At 66.1% G+C, this 18,089-nt stretch overlaps 5 protein-coding genes across 9 annotated transcripts; 2 read left to right on the top strand and 3 right to left on the bottom strand.

The window, feature by feature from the left end:
• Positions 1-37: 37 nt before the first annotated feature.
• On the bottom strand, positions 38-5,879 carry SDHC (succinate dehydrogenase complex subunit C). Its single transcript, XM_030474058.1, has 6 exons — positions 5,826-5,879; positions 4,219-4,275; positions 3,616-3,717; positions 3,209-3,270; positions 1,588-1,751; positions 38-633 (listed from the first exon to the last, which is right to left on the bottom strand). Exons 1-6 carry the CDS (start codon positions 5,843-5,845, stop codon positions 529-531), a joined length of 510 nt encoding a protein of 169 aa, XP_030329918.1. The 5' UTR covers positions 5,846-5,879; the 3' UTR covers positions 38-528.
• Positions 5,880-6,550: 671 nt separating this feature from the next.
• Positions 6,551-8,879, top strand: MPZ (myelin protein zero). The gene is given in 6 exon segments (XM_030474022.1): positions 6,551-6,930; positions 7,322-7,488; positions 7,583-7,796; positions 7,869-8,004; positions 8,124-8,184; positions 8,306-8,879. Coding segments are annotated over 6 exon segments (936 nt in total). The 5' UTR covers positions 6,551-6,872; the 3' UTR covers positions 8,606-8,879.
• A 1,029-nt stretch (positions 8,880-9,908) lies between these two features.
• On the bottom strand, positions 9,909-11,332 carry PCP4L1 (Purkinje cell protein 4 like 1). The gene is made up of 3 exons (XM_030474069.1): positions 11,174-11,332; positions 10,890-10,944; positions 9,909-10,681 (listed from the first exon to the last, which is right to left on the bottom strand). Exons 1-3 carry the CDS (start codon positions 11,315-11,317, stop codon positions 10,542-10,544), a joined length of 339 nt encoding a protein of 112 aa, XP_030329929.1. The 5' UTR covers positions 11,318-11,332; the 3' UTR covers positions 9,909-10,541.
• A 644-nt stretch (positions 11,333-11,976) lies between these two features.
• On the top strand, positions 11,977-15,915 carry NR1I3 (nuclear receptor subfamily 1 group I member 3). 4 transcript variants are annotated; one of them, XM_030473969.1, is made up of 9 exons: positions 11,977-12,171; positions 12,204-12,380; positions 13,386-13,516; positions 13,640-13,812; positions 13,895-14,088; positions 14,180-14,325; positions 14,405-14,521; positions 14,645-14,712; positions 14,814-15,915. In XM_030473969.1, the coding sequence occupies exons 2-9, from the start codon at positions 12,211-12,213 to the stop codon at positions 15,258-15,260; spliced, it is 1,446 nt and encodes a 481-aa protein (XP_030329829.1). In that variant the 5' UTR covers positions 11,977-12,171; positions 12,204-12,210; the 3' UTR covers positions 15,261-15,915. The 4 variants fall into 4 exon arrangements, with proteins under 4 accessions (XP_030329829.1, XP_030329831.1, XP_030329832.1 ...); XM_030473971.1 differs by having other exon boundaries at positions 11,982-12,171; positions 13,771-13,812; positions 14,607-14,712; XM_030473972.1 differs by having other exon boundaries at positions 11,983-12,171; positions 14,607-14,712; positions 14,814-15,008.
• Positions 14,982-17,386, bottom strand: TOMM40L (translocase of outer mitochondrial membrane 40 like). Of its 2 annotated transcripts, XM_030474012.1 has the most exons (9): positions 17,026-17,386; positions 16,884-16,951; positions 16,437-16,529; positions 16,247-16,348; positions 16,047-16,152; positions 15,838-15,960; positions 15,663-15,739; positions 15,466-15,568; positions 14,982-15,386 (listed from the first exon to the last, which is right to left on the bottom strand). In XM_030474012.1, the coding sequence occupies exons 1-9, from the start codon at positions 17,123-17,125 to the stop codon at positions 15,247-15,249; spliced, it is 912 nt and encodes a 303-aa protein (XP_030329872.1). In that variant the 5' UTR covers positions 17,126-17,386; the 3' UTR covers positions 14,982-15,246. The 2 variants fall into 2 exon arrangements, with proteins under 2 accessions (XP_030329872.1, XP_030329871.1); XM_030474011.1 differs by lacking the exon at positions 16,884-16,951 and having other exon boundaries at positions 15,221-15,386; positions 17,026-17,383.
• Between the last annotated feature and the right edge of the window lie 703 nt (positions 17,387-18,089).

The raw sequence follows: 18,089 nt of genomic DNA, 5'->3' as shown, positions 1-18,089 counted from the left end.
GGGGGAAGGGTTGACCACAAACACCCAACACGGCGGCTCAGGGTGAAGGATCAAAGCTGCTTTATTGCAAAGGCGACACACGGCAAAGAGCCCAAATGGGAGCTGGTGCCACAGGAAAACGACATCCTGCACTCCAAACGGAGGGAAATGGGGTGTTTTCCACCCAAAGCTGGTTGGATTGGGATGTTCTGCAGGATAAGGCGTTGAGATGGACACTCTGTGGGGCCCGCGGCGGGGCCGGCGTTGGCAGCTCCGGCTCTCCCGGGCTGCTCAATGGAGATGCTTGTCCTGAGCCCACTCGCGCGGGACACAGACCCGGCTTTGTCTGCAGCTCAGGACACAGCAGGGCACAGAAACAGCCCGGGAGGGGCAAAAAGCAGCTCTGATCATCCACAAGGTTGGGAGCAGCGAAGCGCCACGTTCCCCAGGGATAACATCCACTCGGAGCCTGTTCCCCCCCCCCCCTCTCCTGCAGCTCCTGAGGTGGTTCAGGATGGAGCAACAATTCCAAAGGCAGAGGAGGGTCCTTCACATGGAAGCGAGGCCCGCGGAGGACAGCAGGGTCAGGATCAGCACCAGCACCCCGGACTGGTTGACCTGGGGGATCTTGAAGCCTTTCCCCATGTCCCAGGCCTGCGGGAGAGGAGACATAGCAGGGTTAACACAGCACACTCCTGCCCCCTGAGGCACCGTGTGTCTGGGTACAAACCAGCCAGGCACCCCAAAACCCAACCCTCAGAGCAGAACAGAGCCCACGTCCGGGCTCTCCCGGCTGGAATCCCCCAGGAGCACAAGGCTGCAGCGCGGCTCCGCACGTGATGCTCCCGCTCCCGGCTGGAGCAGCAGGATCGGGTCATGCTGCCCAACAAAGCAGCTCCTCCAGAGCTGCACGAGCACGGAACGAGCTCCAAAAGCAGCACGTCTCGTGTCCAGCGGGAGCAGCAGGGCAGGGAGGGGGTTCTCCCCCTCTGCTGTGCTCTGGAGAGACCTTAGAGCAGCTCCAGTGCCTAAAGGGGCTCCAGGAAACCTGGAGAGGGGCTTTGGACAAGGGATGCAGGGACAGGACAAGGGGAATGGCTTTAACCTGCCAGAGGGGAGATTGAGATGAGCTCTGAGGCAGAAGCTCTTCCCTGTGAGGGTGCTGAGGCGCTGGCACAGGGTGCCCAGAGAAGCTGTGGCTGCCCCATCCCTGGCAGTGTTCAAGGCCAGGTTGGACACAGGGGCTTGGAGCAACCTGCTCCAGTGGAAGGTGTCCCTGCCTGTGGCTTAGATGAGCCTTCAGGTCCCTTCATCCCAAACCATTCCAGGATTTTATGAACCTCTCAGCCCCGGCTCCTCCATCCAACACAGGAGCTGGGAAGCCCTTGGGACATTCACAGCACAAGAGCTGCTTGGCGAGGGTGAGGTGGCAGCTCTCACACAGGGCGAAGCCGCATCACCCGCTGAAGCACCAGCACAACGATGCTCTTGGCAACCTCACCAGCCCCAAAAATAGCCCCGAGCTTCTGAAGCACTCGACGTGATTAATTCCCATTCCCAAAGGCACCTTCCCGCTGCCGCAGCCGCTTCCCTCGCGCTGCTACTCACAAGGTGCCGGATCCCGTTCCAGGTGTGGTAGGAGAAGGGAAAAGCCAGGGCAAATTTAGCCGAGTAGATGAGAGCAGGGCCCAGGCTGAGCGACTTCACCATGGCCAGGTAGTGCGGGAAGTGCTGGGGCAGCACCAGCGCAGCCAGCCCGAACAGGGACACCCCTGGGGAGGACAAAGCCCTGGGTGCAGCAGCAGAAGCGTTTGGACCCCCCCCCCCCACTGTCCCCAAAGAGCCCTCGGCTCCCCCCAGGTGTGTGCGGTGGGGACACGGCCTCAATGGCATCAGTGGAGAAGGAGACCCACACGGTGGCTGCACCCTGGGGTGCTGAGGACTCAGCATCGCCCCAAATGTGGGGCCTGCTTTCCTACACCCCCCCCCCCGAGACCAAGCTCCTGCCATGGCAGCCAAAGCAGCCCGAAGTCAAGGTGAAAGGAACAAGGAAAAAGCCCAGATCCACATCCTGGGACAGAAATCCCCCCACTGCTGGGCTCCAGCACTGATGGAGTGAGGCTGCTTCAGCAAAGAGCCAGGAGCCACCACTCCTTCCCCTCTTCCTCCTTCCCTTCCTCCTCCTCCTCTTCCTTTTCCTTCTTCTCCTTTTCCTTCTCCTCCTTTCCCTGCTGAAGGTGCAGCTGAAGGAAGGGGAAGGATGAAGCAGCGATTCCCCCTCCGGCACCAGCCGCCTCCTCCTGAGCCACTCGTCCCCTCGGGCCTCTGTGCTCACCTCCAGCCAGCACAGGAAGCCAGAAGCTCCCTAATGGAGCCTTGATGGAGAGGGAATGGGATCTCCCCCCTTCTCCCACTGCTGGTGGCAGAAGCGATGCTCCTGTGGGATGATTCCCGCTCCGGCAGAAGCCAATGGATGGGAGCAGAAAGGCAACAGGGACCTGCCAGCTCGCAGCAAGCTGGATGGGGCCAGGGGGTGCCCAATTCCCAAGCCCTGATGGGGATGAGCTGCAGCCCTCGCTGCTCCCTCTCCCTGTGAACACAATTCCTGCCTGTCTTTCCCAATCCCTTCCACAAACGCCATCCCGGCTCCCCCATCTCAACAGGGAGCTACTGCAGAAGCTCCTTCCTGCTGCCATGAGAGGCCATTAATGGAAATGAAAGAGCTTTTTGCAGTCAGATGTCCCCTCGCTCAGTCAAACCCTGCAGGGCAGGTTGATGGAGGGGGCTGGACGCTGGTGCCACCTTCTCCCCCCCTGGGATCTCTGGGAAAGCAGCAGGAAGGGGGAAAACTCACTCCTCTGAGCTCTGCCTGGAGCCTTTATCCTGACAGGGGCCTGCAGGGACAGGCCAAGGGGAATGGCTTTAACCTGCCAGAGGGGAGATTGGGATGAGCTCTGAGGCAGAAGCTCTTCCCTGTGAGGGTGGTGGGACACTGGGATGGGCTGAATGGAGAAGCTGTGGCTGCCCCATCCCTGGCAGTGCTCAAGGCCAGGTTGGACACAGGGGCTTGGAGCAACCTGCTCCAGTGGAAGGTGTCCCTGCCCGTGGCTTTAGGGTCCCTTCCACCCAACCCGGGCTGGAATTCGATGTCAAAGCAGAGGTTTCCCAGTGGCAAACCCCCCGGAACGCCATCCCCGGCTCCCGCCGGTGCCGGTGCCGGTGCACACACCCAAGCTGAGCGCAACGCCAGTGCCGCGGTGCATGATGGACATCGCCATGGGCAGGGACCACCTGCAAGACAAGCACCTCGTCAGCACCCCCAGCCACAGCAGCCAGGAAAGGCCCCTCTGCTCCCAGCGGGTGCTCCTGCACTCGGAGCTATCCCAGGAATCCACCCAGAGCAAAAGGGGAATGTGCAGAGGCAGCTCGGGAATGGTAAATGCCGCTGGCACCGGCTTGGGAAGGGGATGGGCTGGGAGAGCTTAAAGGGAGACGGAACAGGAGAAGGCTGCGGCAGTTTGGGAACAAAGAGGCAGGGTTCGGGCATGGAGAGAGCCTGGAAAAGCATCGGGGCTGGCCCCCAAGAAGGGGTCACCCCACTGAGGGACCCCAGAGCCCCACGGTGGCTGCTCTTACTTGTAAATGCTGACGTGAGGGGACAGGGGACGGTTGGACTGGGTGTTCTTCTCCCAGAAGCGGGCCATCTCCTCCTTGGCCGTCGTTGCCATCGGGACAACGCTGTGGAGAAGAGGAGATGGGAAGTGTGGGGAGATGGAGCTTTGCTGCGGCAGCTTCCCCGGCTCCAGCTCTCCCAAGGGAATCGTGATAATCCCAAGGGATCCGCTGGCTGCGCACCAGCACCCTGCAGTACAGGAGAGCAATGACGCCTTCCATCACACTGCTAACACCCACCCTGCTCTTCCCTGCCATGGGAATTGCCTGCTGCTCCTGGTGATTTAATGTTCCCCGGATTAGGCTGTAATTGCACTTACAGCCCCCTGCAGCAGGAAAGAACCATTTCTCCCAAAGTCTGGAAGCAGAAGGGCAGGAACTGGAAGGTTTCTGCAGCTCCCAAACCTCTCTGGGTGCATGGAGGTGCTGCTGCCCCTCAGCAGCCAGCCAGGCTCCCCCAGCCCTTCCCTAACCATGCAATCACTAAGGGCATGGAGCACACAAGCCCCAAAGCCTCCGATGGGATTCCTTTAGGGAAGAGGTGAATCCATAAACCCTGGGACTCACTGTGGCACGGAGAAGCTGGGGCCGAGCCGAGCCAGCAGCCAGCGCCGCCCGGCACATCTGCAAGAGAGGAGAGGGAAAGGGTTGGCACCGGGAACGGCACCGGGATGGGGCCGGGATGCACTTGGGAAGAGCTGAAGATCCACGTGGAGCTGGTTATCTTCAACCCAGTCTTATCAGGAGCAGAGCTGGGCTGGTCCTTGGGACATCTCCTCACTCCCACGCTGAGCTCCTCAGCGGAGCCCCAGGGCTCAGCCCCGGAGGCTGGTTCTTTACAACAGCCCATAATTACCCTGCTCAGCTGTTACACCGGGTTGTAAACCAGGCGGAAGCAGCACCCCGAGCTCCGCTACATCGCAGCAGCTCCTTTTCACTCTCACTCCAGCACACGCAAGGCACACGTGCCGAGATCCAGGGCAGGGGAAGGGCTGCATCAAGCCATGAGGATGACATTCCCTCCTCTTCCTCCCAGTGCCTGGATCCACGGCAGCGGCCCGGGACAGGAGGTGCTTGTTCCAGCTGTGCCGAGCTCGGGGTGGGAAGTCAAAAGGGATTTTGTGGTGTCCCAAAGGAGTGGGAGCTGCTCTCTGCGGAGGGATTGTGGATCCCAGCTTGGACATTCACGGGCATCGCTCCAGGAGGATGTGGGCTGGAATCTGCAGAGCCCGGGACAAAGCGGAGCCATGTCCCGACGGGAGACAGGCGCGTGACAGCGACGGACACCCACGGAGCTCCCCAACACCCCAACATCTGCCCCAGCACCTCCCCTGCTCCGGAACAGCCACTCCACAAAGCTCTGATGGTCTCTGTCATCCCAGAGCCGGTGTCAAGGCAAAACATCTGGAGCTGGAGCAGCTCCTCACAGGTGTAAATGCAAAACAAAAGCCAGGATTATTATTAGCAACTGCTGCGAGTTCCTGTGGGAATGTTTCTCCTTTCCGAAGTCTCCCCCCTGGGCTTGACACGCGGCAGGTTTGCAGGACTCAAAAGCCTCCTTTGATCCAAACCCCTTCCCTCTGATCCCATCCCTGCAGCACAGCCTCTGATTCCCAGCCCTCTTTCCCTGATGAAAGCCCCAAACTAGTTCATCTCCACACACCAAACACGATCTGGTACAAAATTAGAAGGATTAGCCCTAAAAACGCATCCTCCAGCCCCCACTGAGAGCTCCCACACCCCAAAGGGGGTGCAAAGACTTGGGGACCCCCCCGTCAGGGACTTCAGAGCACGGGGGCAAGAGGCCAAGCGGGAAGGGGCCCCTCAATGGAACAGCCCCGAAATTCCCGGCCCTATCCACAGCCCCGTGAGCTCCGGGCGGGAATGCGGGAGCTGCTGGAGCAGCAGCGGGTCCATAGCCCCCGCCAGGGCCCGTCCTGCGCGACGGGGCTGCAGGACCCCTCACAGCAGGCAAAGAGACCGGATTCTCCCCGCTTCCCACGAGCCGAGCGGGACACGGAGCTCCCGGCTCGCACCCCCCGAAGGGCTCCGACAGCTCCGCCCGCTCCGGGGAGCGGATCCCGGCGGGACCCCCCCGCACCCCCGCGGCCCCGCAGCCGCCCCCCGGGCCCCGGGTCCCGCCGCGGCCCCGGCCCGGGCCCCCCCGGAGTCACCTCAACGCCAGCGCCGCCATCTTGGAGCGCCCTGCACGGCGGAAGTGGCCGTGACGCACTTCCGACGGTGCCTCCCGGTGCCCCCCCCGGCACCCCCCGAGGTGCCCGTTAACACCCCCCGGTGCCCCCCGTTGTTGCCCGCTACCGTCAGAGCTGCCCGTTACCCCCATGGGCTGCCCGTTAACACCCCCCTGATGCCCCCCGTTACTCCCCCGGCTGCCCGTTGACACCCCCGGGGGCTTCCCGTTATCTCCGGGGCTCCCCGTTAACCCCCACCGGGGGTTCCCATTACCCCGCAGGGGTAATCCCGTCCCCTCATTACCCCCAGAGCTGCTGATAACCCCCCCGGGGCTCCCCGTTGTCCCCCCCCCCCCGAAGCTGCCGGGGGGCACGACGGGGCTCCCCGATTCCCCCTCCCCCCCGGCTGCCGGTGATGGAGGACAGTGATGGATGGAGCTCCCGCAGCTCCTCATCCCATTCCCATCCCCATTCCCGCCTCAAAACCCTACGGAAAACCCCCACTTCGGAGCCTTTCCCCCCAAACCCCTCCTCGCTCCTCAGCCGGTGGCTCCCGGTAACGCCAACCGAGACCCCGCGGCACAGGACGGGCCGCACCGGTGGCCATTGGATGGGGGGGGGGGTGTCAATGCGAGACCCCCGGACCCCACACCACACCGGGGCCGCGGCTGTGCCGGTGCCCTCCGGCTCGGGCCACATTCCTGCCGCGCCGCCTCCGGGAATGCCCGATCCCGCGGGCGGGAATGCGGCGGGACAATGGGCGCTGTGTGCGGGGCCCCCCCCCGGGGCGCGCTTCCCCCTCCTCGCCCAGCACCGAACTAAATGTCCCCTTTGAGCACCGGGGTGCGCGGCACCCCGTTGGCCTCCGCCGCCCCGGCTGCTCGGCGCCCATTGGACCGGGCCCGGGGCGCCGCCGGCACCACTCGGTGCTGCTCCGCTCTTAAACGTCGTCCCCGGTGCTCCGGCACCCTTCGGCGCGGCGCCGGGCGCTCCATGCGGCGCGCAGCCCCGCGGTGACACGCAGCCACCATGTCGCAGGGCGCCGGGGACCTCCTCCTGCTCCTCGCCGCGCTCCTCTGGGCACCGGGTAAGCTGCAGCCCGCGGTGCTGGTGCCGATGTCCTCATCCCGCACCCTGGAAGGGGGGTCCAGAGCGATGGGAGGTGGCTGCGGGGCTGGGGGGCGCTCCTATGTCTTGAGTTTGGGACTGTCACCGCTGGTGGTGATGCTCTTGGGACCATCACTGGACTGCATCAGTGTGGGGATGGGTGATGGGTGCCAGCCCCAGCCCCACAGGTCCAGCACTAGGACACATCCCCATGGAGCCATTCATAGGGACACTGCGGTGGCACGAAGAGCTGCTGTCCCCCACCAAAAGCCCTTCTGGGTGGTGGCAGCACCAGGACACAGATGATGGGCACCATCCCCGCACCGGGGTCCCTCCATGGAGCTGATCGTGCCCTCCCTCAACCTCACCAGGGCCATCCCCGACGTCGTCCATCCACGTGTACACGCAGCGGGAGGTGTACGGCACCGTCGGCTCCCACGTCACCCTCTCCTGCAGCTTCTGGTCAACCGAGTGGATCTCCGAGGACATCTCCATCACTTGGCACTTCCAAGCTGAGGGCTCCCGTGACAGCACCTCCGTAAGCACCGGCTGGGTGGCCATGGGGTGGCTGCACCGTGCCCGGAGCCCCCGGTGATGCCAGTGTCTGTGTATCTGTCCCCTTCCATTCATAGATATTCCACTACGCCAAAGGCCAACCCTACATCGACGATGTGGGCACCTTCAAGGAGCGCATGGAATGGGTGGGCAACCCCCACCGCAAGGACGGCTCCATCGTCATCCACAACCTGGACTACACCGACAACGGCACCTTCACCTGCGACGTCAAGAACCCTCCGGACATCGTGGGCAAGTCCTCCCAGGTCACGCTCTACGTCTTCGAGAAAGGTACGGAGCCACAATTCCCCTTCCCAACATCCCTATTCCCATCCCGGAGCCGCTAACGGGGGCTCCCCGCAGTGCCCACCCGCTACGGCGTGGTGCTGGGCTCCATCATCGGCGGCGCCCTGCTGCTGGTGGCCGTGGTGGTGGCCATCGTCTACATCCTCCGGTCCTGCTGGCTGCGGCGCCAGGCGACGCTGCAGCGCCGGCTGAGGTGAGCCCCAGCGCCCAACCGGGGTGAACCCCCCCAAACTGGTGCTGCCGGCGGCACCGGGAGGGGGGGGGATTTGGCATTTCCAAGCTGCCCTTTTGCCTTTTCCCCCCCAATTTTAGTGCCATGGAGAAGGGGAAGCTGCAGAGATCAGCCAAGGACGCATCCAAGCGCAGCCGGCAGGTGAGCAGTGAGGGGTTGAGGGGGTGAAATGGCTTTGCCGGGGGGGGGGTGATGGTGTCTCCTTTGTTTTGGTGACACTGGAGGGGGTTAGGATGACACCAACACCTCCCCATCACCGCAGGCACCGGTGCTTTATGCCATGCTGGACCACAGCCGCAGCACCAAGGCAGCGAGTGAGAAGAAAGCCAAAGGAGCACCAGGAGAGTCCCGCAAGGATAAGAAATAGCGGTTAGCGGGCAGGGAAGGTACCGCGGAGCCGGGCACCGGGGCCCCCCGGCCCCCCAAAGTCATCATGACCATCGAGATGGAGCTGCGGGGGGAGGCCGAGGCCGCCCGCCCCGCGCCCGCCGCCCGCTCCCCCAGCAAGGGCAACCTCAAGAACGCCCTCATGAACATCATCAAGCCCAATGCGGGGACCTGACGCCCCAGCGGGACGTGGGGAACCCCCCCCGGAAGCGGCGGGGACCCGGCGGGGAGCGGGGTGTGCTCCTCGCCCCGGTCCCCCCCCACCGGGTCCCCCCCACCACGGTCGGTACCTTCCTCTGCGCAGCCGCTGCCCTGCCCAGCCCCGGGCACTGATGGAGCTCTGTTCTATTAGAAGACACAACTATTGAGTTTTGGGGCCGTTCCCCCCACCCCGGGGTGCCCCGGGCCCCCCCTCCCCAGGGACCTGCGGGGTCCCCAAGGGCCCGGCGCACCCCGTCACCATCATCCCCCCCCGAACCCCATCCCCGGGAGGGTTTTTCTGCCCTTTTCTGGCCGTTTTCTCGTCTGTTCCCCACGACCGAACCCAAATGACGTCGTGGGGGGCCCCCGCCGCGTCCCCTCCGCCCCCCATTAACCCTCCGTCGCCCCCCATAACCCCCAGCCCCGCGTCGGCCGGAGCCTCGTGGAGGAGGAGAGGCTGCGGCCGGTGCCCATCACCCTGGCGCCAGGCTCCCCGATGTGGTTTTTTACCCCCCGTCCGTGTGTGTCCCCCCCATCCCCACAGTGCCATTAATAAAACTCACACCTCCTGGACCCAGTGTCCATCTGTCCATCCCTGTCCCCCCCCGTGTGTGCCTGGGAGGGAGGTGACAGGGACACACACACAGTGGCTGAGCACTTGCCAACTCATTGCACGGAAGCCCCCCATGGACTGGGCAGCGCTGCCGCCGTGCCTCAGTCTCCCCACGGCACCTCAGGGACCCCCCGCCGCCACCCATCACCCTGTTGTCCCCGAGGCTACCCTTGGGGCCACCTTCCCCCTCATTAGACGTTAATTAAAGCTCCCTCCAATTAACACAGCGCCCCCGGGTCGGGGTCTCCCTCCTCTGCCGCTGCTCGCCGGGGGGGGGATAACTGTCCCCATCCCGGTAGTGCCCGCTCCCGGTGCCCCCCCCGGGGCTATAATTGGCTTTTCCCTAATAAGTCTGCGGAGCCCAACCCCGGGACGTCCCCTGGGCCCCGGCGCTGTTTTTCTTTCCAAGAAGCTATTCCCGGCATTCCCGGTCACCGGCACCGCGCGGACCAGCCCCAGGGCTCCCGAGCGCCGAAATCCTGGTGCAAACCCCCCCGAAGCGCTGCTTTAGCCCCCCCCGAAAAGCGCTGTTCCCTTGTTATCAGCCGGGATCTCCTGCTCCGTGATGCCGGAGCTGGGAACTGCAGCTGGAAATCGCTGCCTTGGTCCTGCCAAGGAAGGGGGGGCAAGAGAAGGGGGGTAGGAAGAGAGGGGGAAAAGGGGGGGGCAGCAGCAGCATCTTTAATCACCGCAGCGCGCTGGGAAATGAGGCCACGGCTCCAGGGGCTGAGGAATGAAGCGGAATTTCATGGGATAAACCCCAAATGAGAGGGTGATGGGAGATTCGGGCGGGATGAAGCCATTCTCGAAGTGCCATATCCCCATATCCCTGTTCCCCCGTTCCCGGCAGGGACCCACGGGGGAAGTGGGGGTCTGTCCCTACACACCACGCGCCGCTCGGGCTCCTCTTCTCCCGGTTTATTCCTTCATATGCTACAAGTCCCCCCCCCCCGGGGTGGGGACGGTGACAATGACGATGACAGAAGCGGGGGGGGGCCGGTTTCCCGTGGCGGGTGGGACAGGGGCTGCCCTCACTCAGGGGGACACCGGGGGGTGTGTGTGTCCCCTTCCTTGTCCCCAGCACCCACAGGGACATGGAGGCTCCCCCGGGAAAAGGGCACTTCCACGCTGTCCCCTCGCACCAGGGGCCACCTCCGCTCCGGGGGACGCGCCTGTGTCCCCCCCCACAGCGTCACCCCGGGGGTACGGAAGGGCTGAGCCCCCCTCGGCCCTGCTGGCGTTGGACGGACGGGGCAGGAGCCGGTGCCCGCCGCGGGTGCGGGGTCCCGGGGGCCGCTCAGGGCCCCGATTCCTTCTTCTGCTTCTGGAAGCGGCGGAATTTTCCCTGGATGGCGAGCGCGGCTCTCTCCGTCTCCGGGGCGCTCAGGTCGATGTCGATCTCCTCCTCCTCCACCTTCTTGGGGTCACCGGCTTTGGCTGGAGGGGGGGACATAAGACAGGGGCACCCCCAGACTCACCCCAGCGCCCATTGAGCACCCGCAGCCCCCCAGCAGCAGGGAGCACCCCGCTAAGGGACAGAGGAAGGACACAGCAGGTCCCCAGCCCACCCAATGTGTCCCCCCCCTCGGGTCTGGGTCAGCGGGTGCGCCCCGTCCGTGCTGGTTCCATACCGGGGGGTCCTCACCTTCCTCCTGCCCGCCGGGAGCCTCCGCCGCGGAGGGGGACTCATTGGGGCTGCGCTGCGGGGAGAACAGGGTGCCCGGGGGTGACACGGGGCTCCCGGCAGCAAACCCGCACCGGAGGGGGGGCTAGTTACCGGGGGGTATGTACCGGGGGGCGTTTAGTGGGACCCCCCCAAGGGCGCAGCATCCCACCCCCCTCCCGCCGCTCCGGGGGCAGCTCCTCGCCCGGCCCGTTGTTAAACACAAAGGAAAAGGGGGAAGGAAGAGCGCCGGCGCCGGTGCCCACCTCGCTCATGGCCGCTCCGGTGCCGCCGCTCCCGGTGTGCGGAGCCCCGCGCCCGCCGCCGCCTTTATAGAGGGCGCGGCTGAGTGACAGCTGCGGGCAGCCAATGGGGAGCGAGAGCGGAGAGCGGGGCTGGGGGCGGGACATGTCCTTCCGCGTGTCTCACCCCCCCCCCCGCGCCTCGAGGCCCCGCGGGGACACGGGGGGACATGGAGGGGACAGGGGGGGACATGGAGGGACAGCGGGTTACAGGGGACAAGGGGAGGAGCAGGGGGAAAAGGAGGGGACAAGGGGGGAGTGGGGGGACTGGGAGAACAGGGGAGCATGGGGGGACAAGGGGGACCCAGAGGGGACTGGGGAGAAAAGTGTGGGATGGGGGGACAGGGGAGAATGTGGAGACCCAAGGGAAAAGGGAAGGAGCAGAGGGAAAACAGGGGGACGAGGGGGCACTGGGGGGAAAAGGGGAAATTGGAGGAATTAGGGGAGGACAAGGGCGAAACAAGGGGACCAGAGGGGACCTGGGGGACTGAGGAGACCAGGGGGGATACAGACAGGGGGTACTCGGGGCACAGGAGGGAGCCAGGGGGATGGGGGACAGGGAGGCACCAGGGGGACGAGACAGGATTGGGAGAAGCAGGAGGGGAACAGGGGTGATGGAGGGAACTGGGGGGACCGCAGCCATTGTCACCCCTGGGTGACCCGTCTGGGCCCTGCTGCCTGTGTCTGCCCCCATGTCTGCCCGTCCCCATGCCCGCCCTGCCTGTCCTCATCCGCCCGCCCCGCGCTCCCTGTCCCCGCCTGCCGCAGCCTCAAGTTCAAGGTTCAAACTCCACCGGGCTCCTGCTGCGGCTCCGGTGGCGTCAGGACCGATGGTGGCTGCGCGGTGACAGGCACCGGTGGGCACCGGCTCCCGCTGCCGGCCCCGGTGGGGGCGCTTTGCCCGTGGTGGGACACAGGGGGGCAGCGCACGCACCCGGTGCCTCAGGCTCTGTTCTCTCCGCGGTCGCCCCGGCCCGGCCGCTCCCGCCGCTGGCCCGGCCATGTCGGTGTCGAGCGCGTCGGACACCGAGAGCAGCCCCTGCCCGGTGCTGGGGCCCCGCAGCGCTGACACAGAGCCCGTGGAGGAGAAGGTCTGTGCCGTGTGCGGGGACCGCGCCACCGGGTACCACTTCCACGTCATGACCTGCGAGGGCTGCAAAGGCTTCTTCAGGTGGGAATGGCAGGGATGGGATGGAGGAAAGGGACAACAGGGGATGGGATGGGCAAGATGGGGTGAAATGGGATGGAACAGAAGAAGGGGACAAGGTGGACTGAAATGGGACAGGATGGGAAAAGATGGGATGAGATGGGATGGGACGGGATGGGATGGACAAGATGGACTGAAACGGGATGGAAAAGAAGAGGGGGAAAAGATGGGATGAGATGGGACAGGACGGGATGGGATGGACAAGATGGACTGAAACGGGATGGAAAAGAAGAGAGGGAAAAGATGGGATGAGATGGGACAGGACGGGATGGGATGGACAAGATGGACTGAAATAGGATGGAAAAGAAGAGGGGGACAAGATGGGATGGGATGAGATGGGACAGAAGAGCAGAACAAGACCGGATGAAATGGGATGGGATGGGATAGAGTGTGATGGAGCAGAGGGAAAAGATGAGATGGGATGGACAAGATGAACTGAAATGGGATGGGACAGAAGAGGGAGACAAGGGAGACTGAAGCGGGGCAGGATTGTTCAAGATGGGATGAGATGGGACAGGATGGGATGGAGCAGAGGGACATGATGGGATGTGATGGACAAGATGGGCTGAAATGGGATGGGACATGGTGGGATGGGACAGACGAATGGGACAAGATGGGCTGGGATGTGACAGGACAAGGTGGACTGAGATGGGACAGAACAGGATGGGATGGGACAGAAGAAGACAGGACAGGACGTGACAGATTGCAATGGGACAGGATGAAATGGGACAGGACGAAATGGGACAGGACAAAGGGACAGGGCAGGATGGAGCAAGTCCCACGGGCAGGTGGGACGAGCCAGGCTGACTGCTGCCACCCCACACTGGGGTTCCCCTGGCACCCCCGGGGGTCACACAGTAACAGCCCCATGGCCCCGGTCCCGCTTTGGGGTCACACAGTGACAGCCCCATGGCCCCAGTCCCGCTTTGGGGTCACACAGTGACAGCCCCACGGCCCGGTCCCCCCCAGGCGCTCCATCAACAAGGGTGTCCGGTTCACGTGTCCCTTCGCCCGGAGCTGCCCCGTCACCAAGAGCAAGCGCCGGCAGTGCCAGGCCTGTCGCCTCCAGAAGTGCCTCGACGTGGGCATGCGGAAGGACAGTGAGTGCGGGGACCCGGCGGGGAGGGCGAGGAGGGGACACGGGGCGGGCGAGGGGACCGGGAGCGGGGACCGGGAGCGGGGACCAGCGGCGGCGCCCGCGCTGACGGCGGTGCCGGTGGCAGTGATCATGTCGGAGGAGGCGCTGCGGCGGCGCCGGGCGCTGCGGCGGCAGCGGCGCTTGGCGCGGGCAGAGCCGGGGGGGCTGTCGGCGGAGCAGCAGGAGCTCATCGCCATCCTCATCGCGGCGCACCAGCACACCTTCGACTCCACCTTCTCCCAGTTCACGCATTACCGGGTGAGTGGGGAGGGGGACACCGCGTCCCCCCTCCCCGTGTCCCCCCCCCGCGGGTGGCGCTGACCTGACACCCCCCCCCCAGCCCGCTGTTCGCCTTTACATCCCCAGCCCGCGGCCGCAGAGCCCCCCCGAGCCCGGCGCCCCCCCGGCGTGGCCCGAGGGCGCGGACGAGGACGTGCTGCCCGATGTGTTCTCCATGCTGCCCCACTTCGCCGACCTCAGCACCTTCATGATCCAGCAGGTCATCAACTTCGCCAAGGAGATCCCGGCTTTCAGGTGCCCCTTAGGGGAGGGAAAGGGGTTGGGGACCCCCCCCCCGGACCCCTCCCCACCACCCCTGAGCTGTCCCTGGTCCCCTCCGCGGCAGGAGTTTGCCCATCGACGACCAGATCACGCTGCTGAAAGGAGCCACGCTGGAGATCTGCCAGATCCAGTTCAACACCGTCTTCAACACCGAGACCAACGCCTGGGAGTGCGGGCAGCACTGTTACACCATCCGGGACGGGGCTTTGGGTGAGGACACGGCGGGGGGGGGGGTACCGGGACACAGCCCCCAGTGTCAGCCCCGTCACCGTGTGCGTCCCCCCCGCAGCCGGGTTCCAGCAGATTTACCTGGAGCCGCTGCTCAAGTTCCACATCAGCCTCAAGAAGCTGCAGCTGCACGAGGCCGAGTACGTCCTGCTCCAGGCTTTGCTGCTCTTCTCACCCTGTGAGCACCGGGGGGGTTGGGGGGGGGGCACGGTGGGGCCATGTCCCCCCATTACCACTGCTGACACCCCCCCCTGCACCCCCAGACCACATCGGCATCACCCAGCGCGACTCCATCGACCAGTTCCAGGAGAAGGTGGCGCTGACCCTCAAGAGCTACATCGACCACCAGCACCCCATGCCCCAGGGCAGGTACAGCCCCATGGCCACGGGGGGCCATCTGGGCACCACATCCCATACCCCACATCCCATACCCCACATCCCGGATCCCACATCCCGGATCCCGATCCCAGGTTTCTCTACGCGAAGCTGCTGCTGCTGCTGACGGAGCTGCAGACGCTGAAGGTGGAGAACACGCGGCAGATCCTGCACATCCAGGACCTGTCCTCCATGACGCCGCTGCTCTCCGAGATCATCAGCTAAACCCACCCGGCATTCCCGGCATTCCCACCGCGCTTCCCAGGCAGAGTAAAGCTCCTTTATTTTTCCAGGCTCCGCCTGTGCCCAGAACCACGGGAGGGACCCCCGGCCCCCCCCCCCCCCCCCCGGCGGCTGCTCCTCAACCCCCCAAGCTGCCACCGGCCACCACGCGCCGCCCGTCCCCGTGTCCCCACGTCACCAGCGACCGGGCCCCCGGGCTCCGTGAGGGTCCCCCGGGCTCCGTGGGCTCCCCCGGCCCCGGCCCGGCGCCGGCGCAGCGGCTCCCTGCAGGGCACGTGCCCCCCTTCAACCCACGATGACGCTGAAGCCGCAGTGGAAACGGTTCTTCCAGTGGTTGAGGAAGGCGCCCAGAGCCAGGGTGACGGGCAGGGGGGGCAGCTTCTTCTCCAGCACCCCCCCGACGCTCCAGTTACTGTCCAGGAGCCCTGTGGGGGTGTCGGGGGCACACGGTGAGCGCCAGGACGGTGCCGGGGCTGCCGGGGGCCGGCGCAGCGCCGGGCTCACCTCTGAAGACCACGTTGGCTTGCGGCAGGTTGAGCTGGTAGCCAAAGGCAAAGGTGGTTTCCTGCAGCCGCGTGTTGGCCTCCAGCTCCACCCCGACCTGCACCTGGGGACCGGGGGGGGACACGGAAACGTGAATCCCAAGGGATGGGGGGGGACACACGGGGAGGGGGACGCGGGGGGGGGACAGGAGCCGTCACCTGCTCGTTGGCACGGTGGTAGTAGCTGGCGTGGGCTCCGCCGTACCCCACGTTGAGCGTCGCGACCCACTTCTGAGCTGGAAGAGAAGCCAAGAGGAGGGCGAGGGGAGCCGGGGTGTCCCCATGTCCCGCCCCCCCCCCGGGGCCATCCCCGTGTCCCCACGTGCCGCCGTACCCGTGTATTTCCCCGCCAGCGTGAGGATGGCTCCTTCCTCCCCCGGCCGCCGGTGATAAACCATCTCCCCCCCCAAAACCAGGCGTGGGGTGATGCTCTGGAGGAAATGGGCCACCAGGATCACTGTGGGGACACACGAGGCTCCTCAGCGCGTGGCCACCCCCCTTTGGGTCCCGGTGCCACGGCGGGGGGGGGGTCCCGGTGCTCACCGGAGCCGCCGAGCAGGTCGGGGTTGCCGAGCGTGAGCGTGGCGGTGCAGTCGTCCCCCCGGTACTCGCCGTCAAACTGCCACGTCACGAACTTGGCTTGGTGGGTCTGGGAGGGGGACACCGAGGGTCCTGTCACCGCGCGGGGGATGGGGACAGGGACCCCCCGACACCCCCCCCCGGTGCCCCCCGCATGCAGTCACCTGGAAGACGGCTTTGGTGCGGATGCGCTCGGCCATGAGCTGCAGCACTTGGGCGTTGAGGCTGCCGGCGCTGTCCATGTCCCCAACCAGCGTGGGGAAGGCCTGGGGACAACGGGAAGGGGGTGGCAAAGGGGGTGGCAGTGACCGCCCCTCCCCCGGTCCCCCCCCCCCAGCCCGGCCGGGGCCTCACCTCGGTGGGGCTGAGCTGCCGGTCGCCCACAAAGGTGGCGTTGAAACGGTAACTGGAGGGTCCCAGCGTGCTCATGTGAATGGTGTGGGTCACCTGCGGGAACGGCACCTCAGCGGGGGGGACACGGACACGGGGGGGACACACGGACATGGGGGGGGGGAACGGACGTGGGGGGAAACACATGGGGGATACACACGGACACGGGGGGGGACACACAGACATGGGGGGAAACACATGGGGGACACACACGGACACGGGGGGGACACACAGACATGGGGGGACACATGGGGGGACACGACACGAGGGGGGTAAAAATATGGGGGGGATACAATGGACACGGGGGGGGACACGGACATGGGGGAGACACACGGGGGGACAAACGGACAACAAGGGGGGGACGCACGGACACGGGGGGACACACGGACACCCCCCCCGGGCCCCCCTGACCTGGAAGTGGCTGCTCAGGGTCTTGGTGACCACCAGCTTCACCCCCTCCATCTGTTGCGGGAACACCTCTGCGGAGATCGGGGCGGGCTGAGCGGGGACCGGAGCCGGGACCGGCGCCCCCGCGGTGCCCCCCGGGGCGCACCTTTGCACTGCCGGTGCAGCTCATCGAAGCTCCCGGGGCTGCCGAGCGGCTCCCCCCGGCGCGGGGCCCGGGGCGCGCCGGGGCCCAGCACGTTGCCCATGGCCCGGCCCCGGCGCTAAACCCGCCCGGTCCCAGCCCCGGCCCCGGCCCCGGCCCCTCCGGGCGCCGCCATCGCGGGCGCCGCCGCCACCGGAAGCGGCTTCTCGAGGCCGCGCCCGCCCGAAGCCGCCGCCGCCATGTTGGGCGCGGGCAACGCTCGCTGCTCATTGGCTGAGCCGCACGGGGCGGGGCCGCTCCCGCGCTGTGCTCCCCCCGGGAACTCCGGACCCGCGCACGGAGGTTCCGGGGGGGGCGCGTTCCGGCGCCCCCCGTGTCCCCCCCATCGGCTCCCCGTGCCCCGCTCCCCCCATGTCCCCCCTCTCCCTGCCCCTGGAGCCCGTCCTGTCCCATGTCCCTCCATGCTCCTGGCTGTGTCCCAGCTCCCCTCTATGCCCCCCTACACCCCCCCTCTTTGTCCCCCCATGTCCCCTCCTTATGCCCCCCCAATCCCATCCCTATGCCCCCCCACATCCCATTGCCCCCCATCTCCTCTGCCCCATATCCCAGCCCCACAACACGTCGTGTCCCCCCCCCCATGTCGCCGCTGCCATCACAGGGGAGCCCCGGTCACCGTCCCCACGTGTCACCCGGGGCACAGGGAGGTCCCGGTGCCACCCACCCGCCCTTTGCCCGCGTGTCCCCGGAGGGACCCCGGGGTCCGTGTTCCCCCCCGGGACCCCCCCGCGCCGCGTCACAGTCACGTTGGCGGCCGAGGGTCAGCGATAAGGCGGGCGACGACCTTCGCCCCACGGTGACAAAGGGGGTGCAGGTCCCATGGGTGCCCCCCCCCCGAGCTGGGACCCTGGTGTGGGGCAGCAGAGGGGCTGGGGGGGGATGAGGGGCGCTGGGGCTGCTCGGGGGGTCCCACTGCCCAGCGTGTCATGGGGTGACATGGGGCCACCATGTGCCATGGGGCCACTGGCCGTGGTGGCTTTGGCCCCCAAGGGCCCCCCCCAGCCCTAATC

This window comes from Strigops habroptila, chromosome 22 (assembly GCF_004027225.2).
Source record: "Strigops habroptila isolate Jane chromosome 22, bStrHab1.2.pri, whole genome shotgun sequence".
Lineage (NCBI taxonomy): Eukaryota > Metazoa > Chordata > Aves > Psittaciformes > Psittacidae > Strigops > Strigops habroptila.
Note: the sequence above shows the minus strand (reverse complement) of the source record. Positions and strands in the feature narration are given on the sequence as shown.

Bases quoted from the DNA above. Each gene is read 5' to 3' on its own strand.
- SDHC (XM_030474058.1), bottom strand. From the start codon at position 5,845: ATGGCGGCGCTGGCGTTGAG. The intron at 3,718-4,218 runs GTGAGTCCCAGG...TCTTCTCCACAG, and splicing joins CCCAGCTTCTCCGTGCCACA to CGTTGTCCCGATGGCAACGA. The intron at 1,752-3,208 runs GTGTGTGCACCG...TGTCCTCCCCAG, and splicing joins TGGCGTTGCGCTCAGCTTGG to GGGTGTCCCTGTTCGGGCTG.
- PCP4L1 (XM_030474069.1), bottom strand. From the start codon at position 11,317: ATGTCCCGCCCCCAGCCCCGCTCTCCGCTCTCGCTCCCCATTGGCTGC. The intron at 10,945-11,173 runs GTGGGCACCGGC...TTCTCCCCGCAG, and splicing joins CCGGAGCGGCCATGAGCGAG to CGCAGCCCCAATGAGTCCCC. The intron at 10,682-10,889 runs GTGAGGACCCCC...CCCCCCCTCCAG, and splicing joins TCCCGGCGGGCAGGAGGAAG to CCAAAGCCGGTGACCCCAAG.
- NR1I3 (XM_030473969.1), top strand. From the start codon at position 12,211: ATGTCGGTGTCGAGCGCGTCGGACACCGAGAGCAGCCCCTGCCCGGTG. The intron at 13,517-13,639 runs GTGAGTGCGGGG...TGCCGGTGGCAG, and splicing joins CGTGGGCATGCGGAAGGACA to TGATCATGTCGGAGGAGGCG. The intron at 14,326-14,404 runs GTGAGGACACGG...TCCCCCCCGCAG, and splicing joins CATCCGGGACGGGGCTTTGG to CCGGGTTCCAGCAGATTTAC.
- TOMM40L (XM_030474011.1), bottom strand. From the start codon at position 17,292: ATGAGCAGCGAGCGTTGCCCGCGCCCAACATGGCGGCGGCGGCTTCGG. The intron at 16,530-17,025 runs GTGCGCCCCGGG...CCGTTCCCGCAG, and splicing joins GCTGCACCGGCAGTGCAAAG to GTGACCCACACCATTCACAT. The intron at 15,569-15,662 runs GTGACGGCTCCT...CCCGGTCCCCAG, and splicing joins ACCACCGTGCCAACGAGCAG to GTGCAGGTCGGGGTGGAGCT.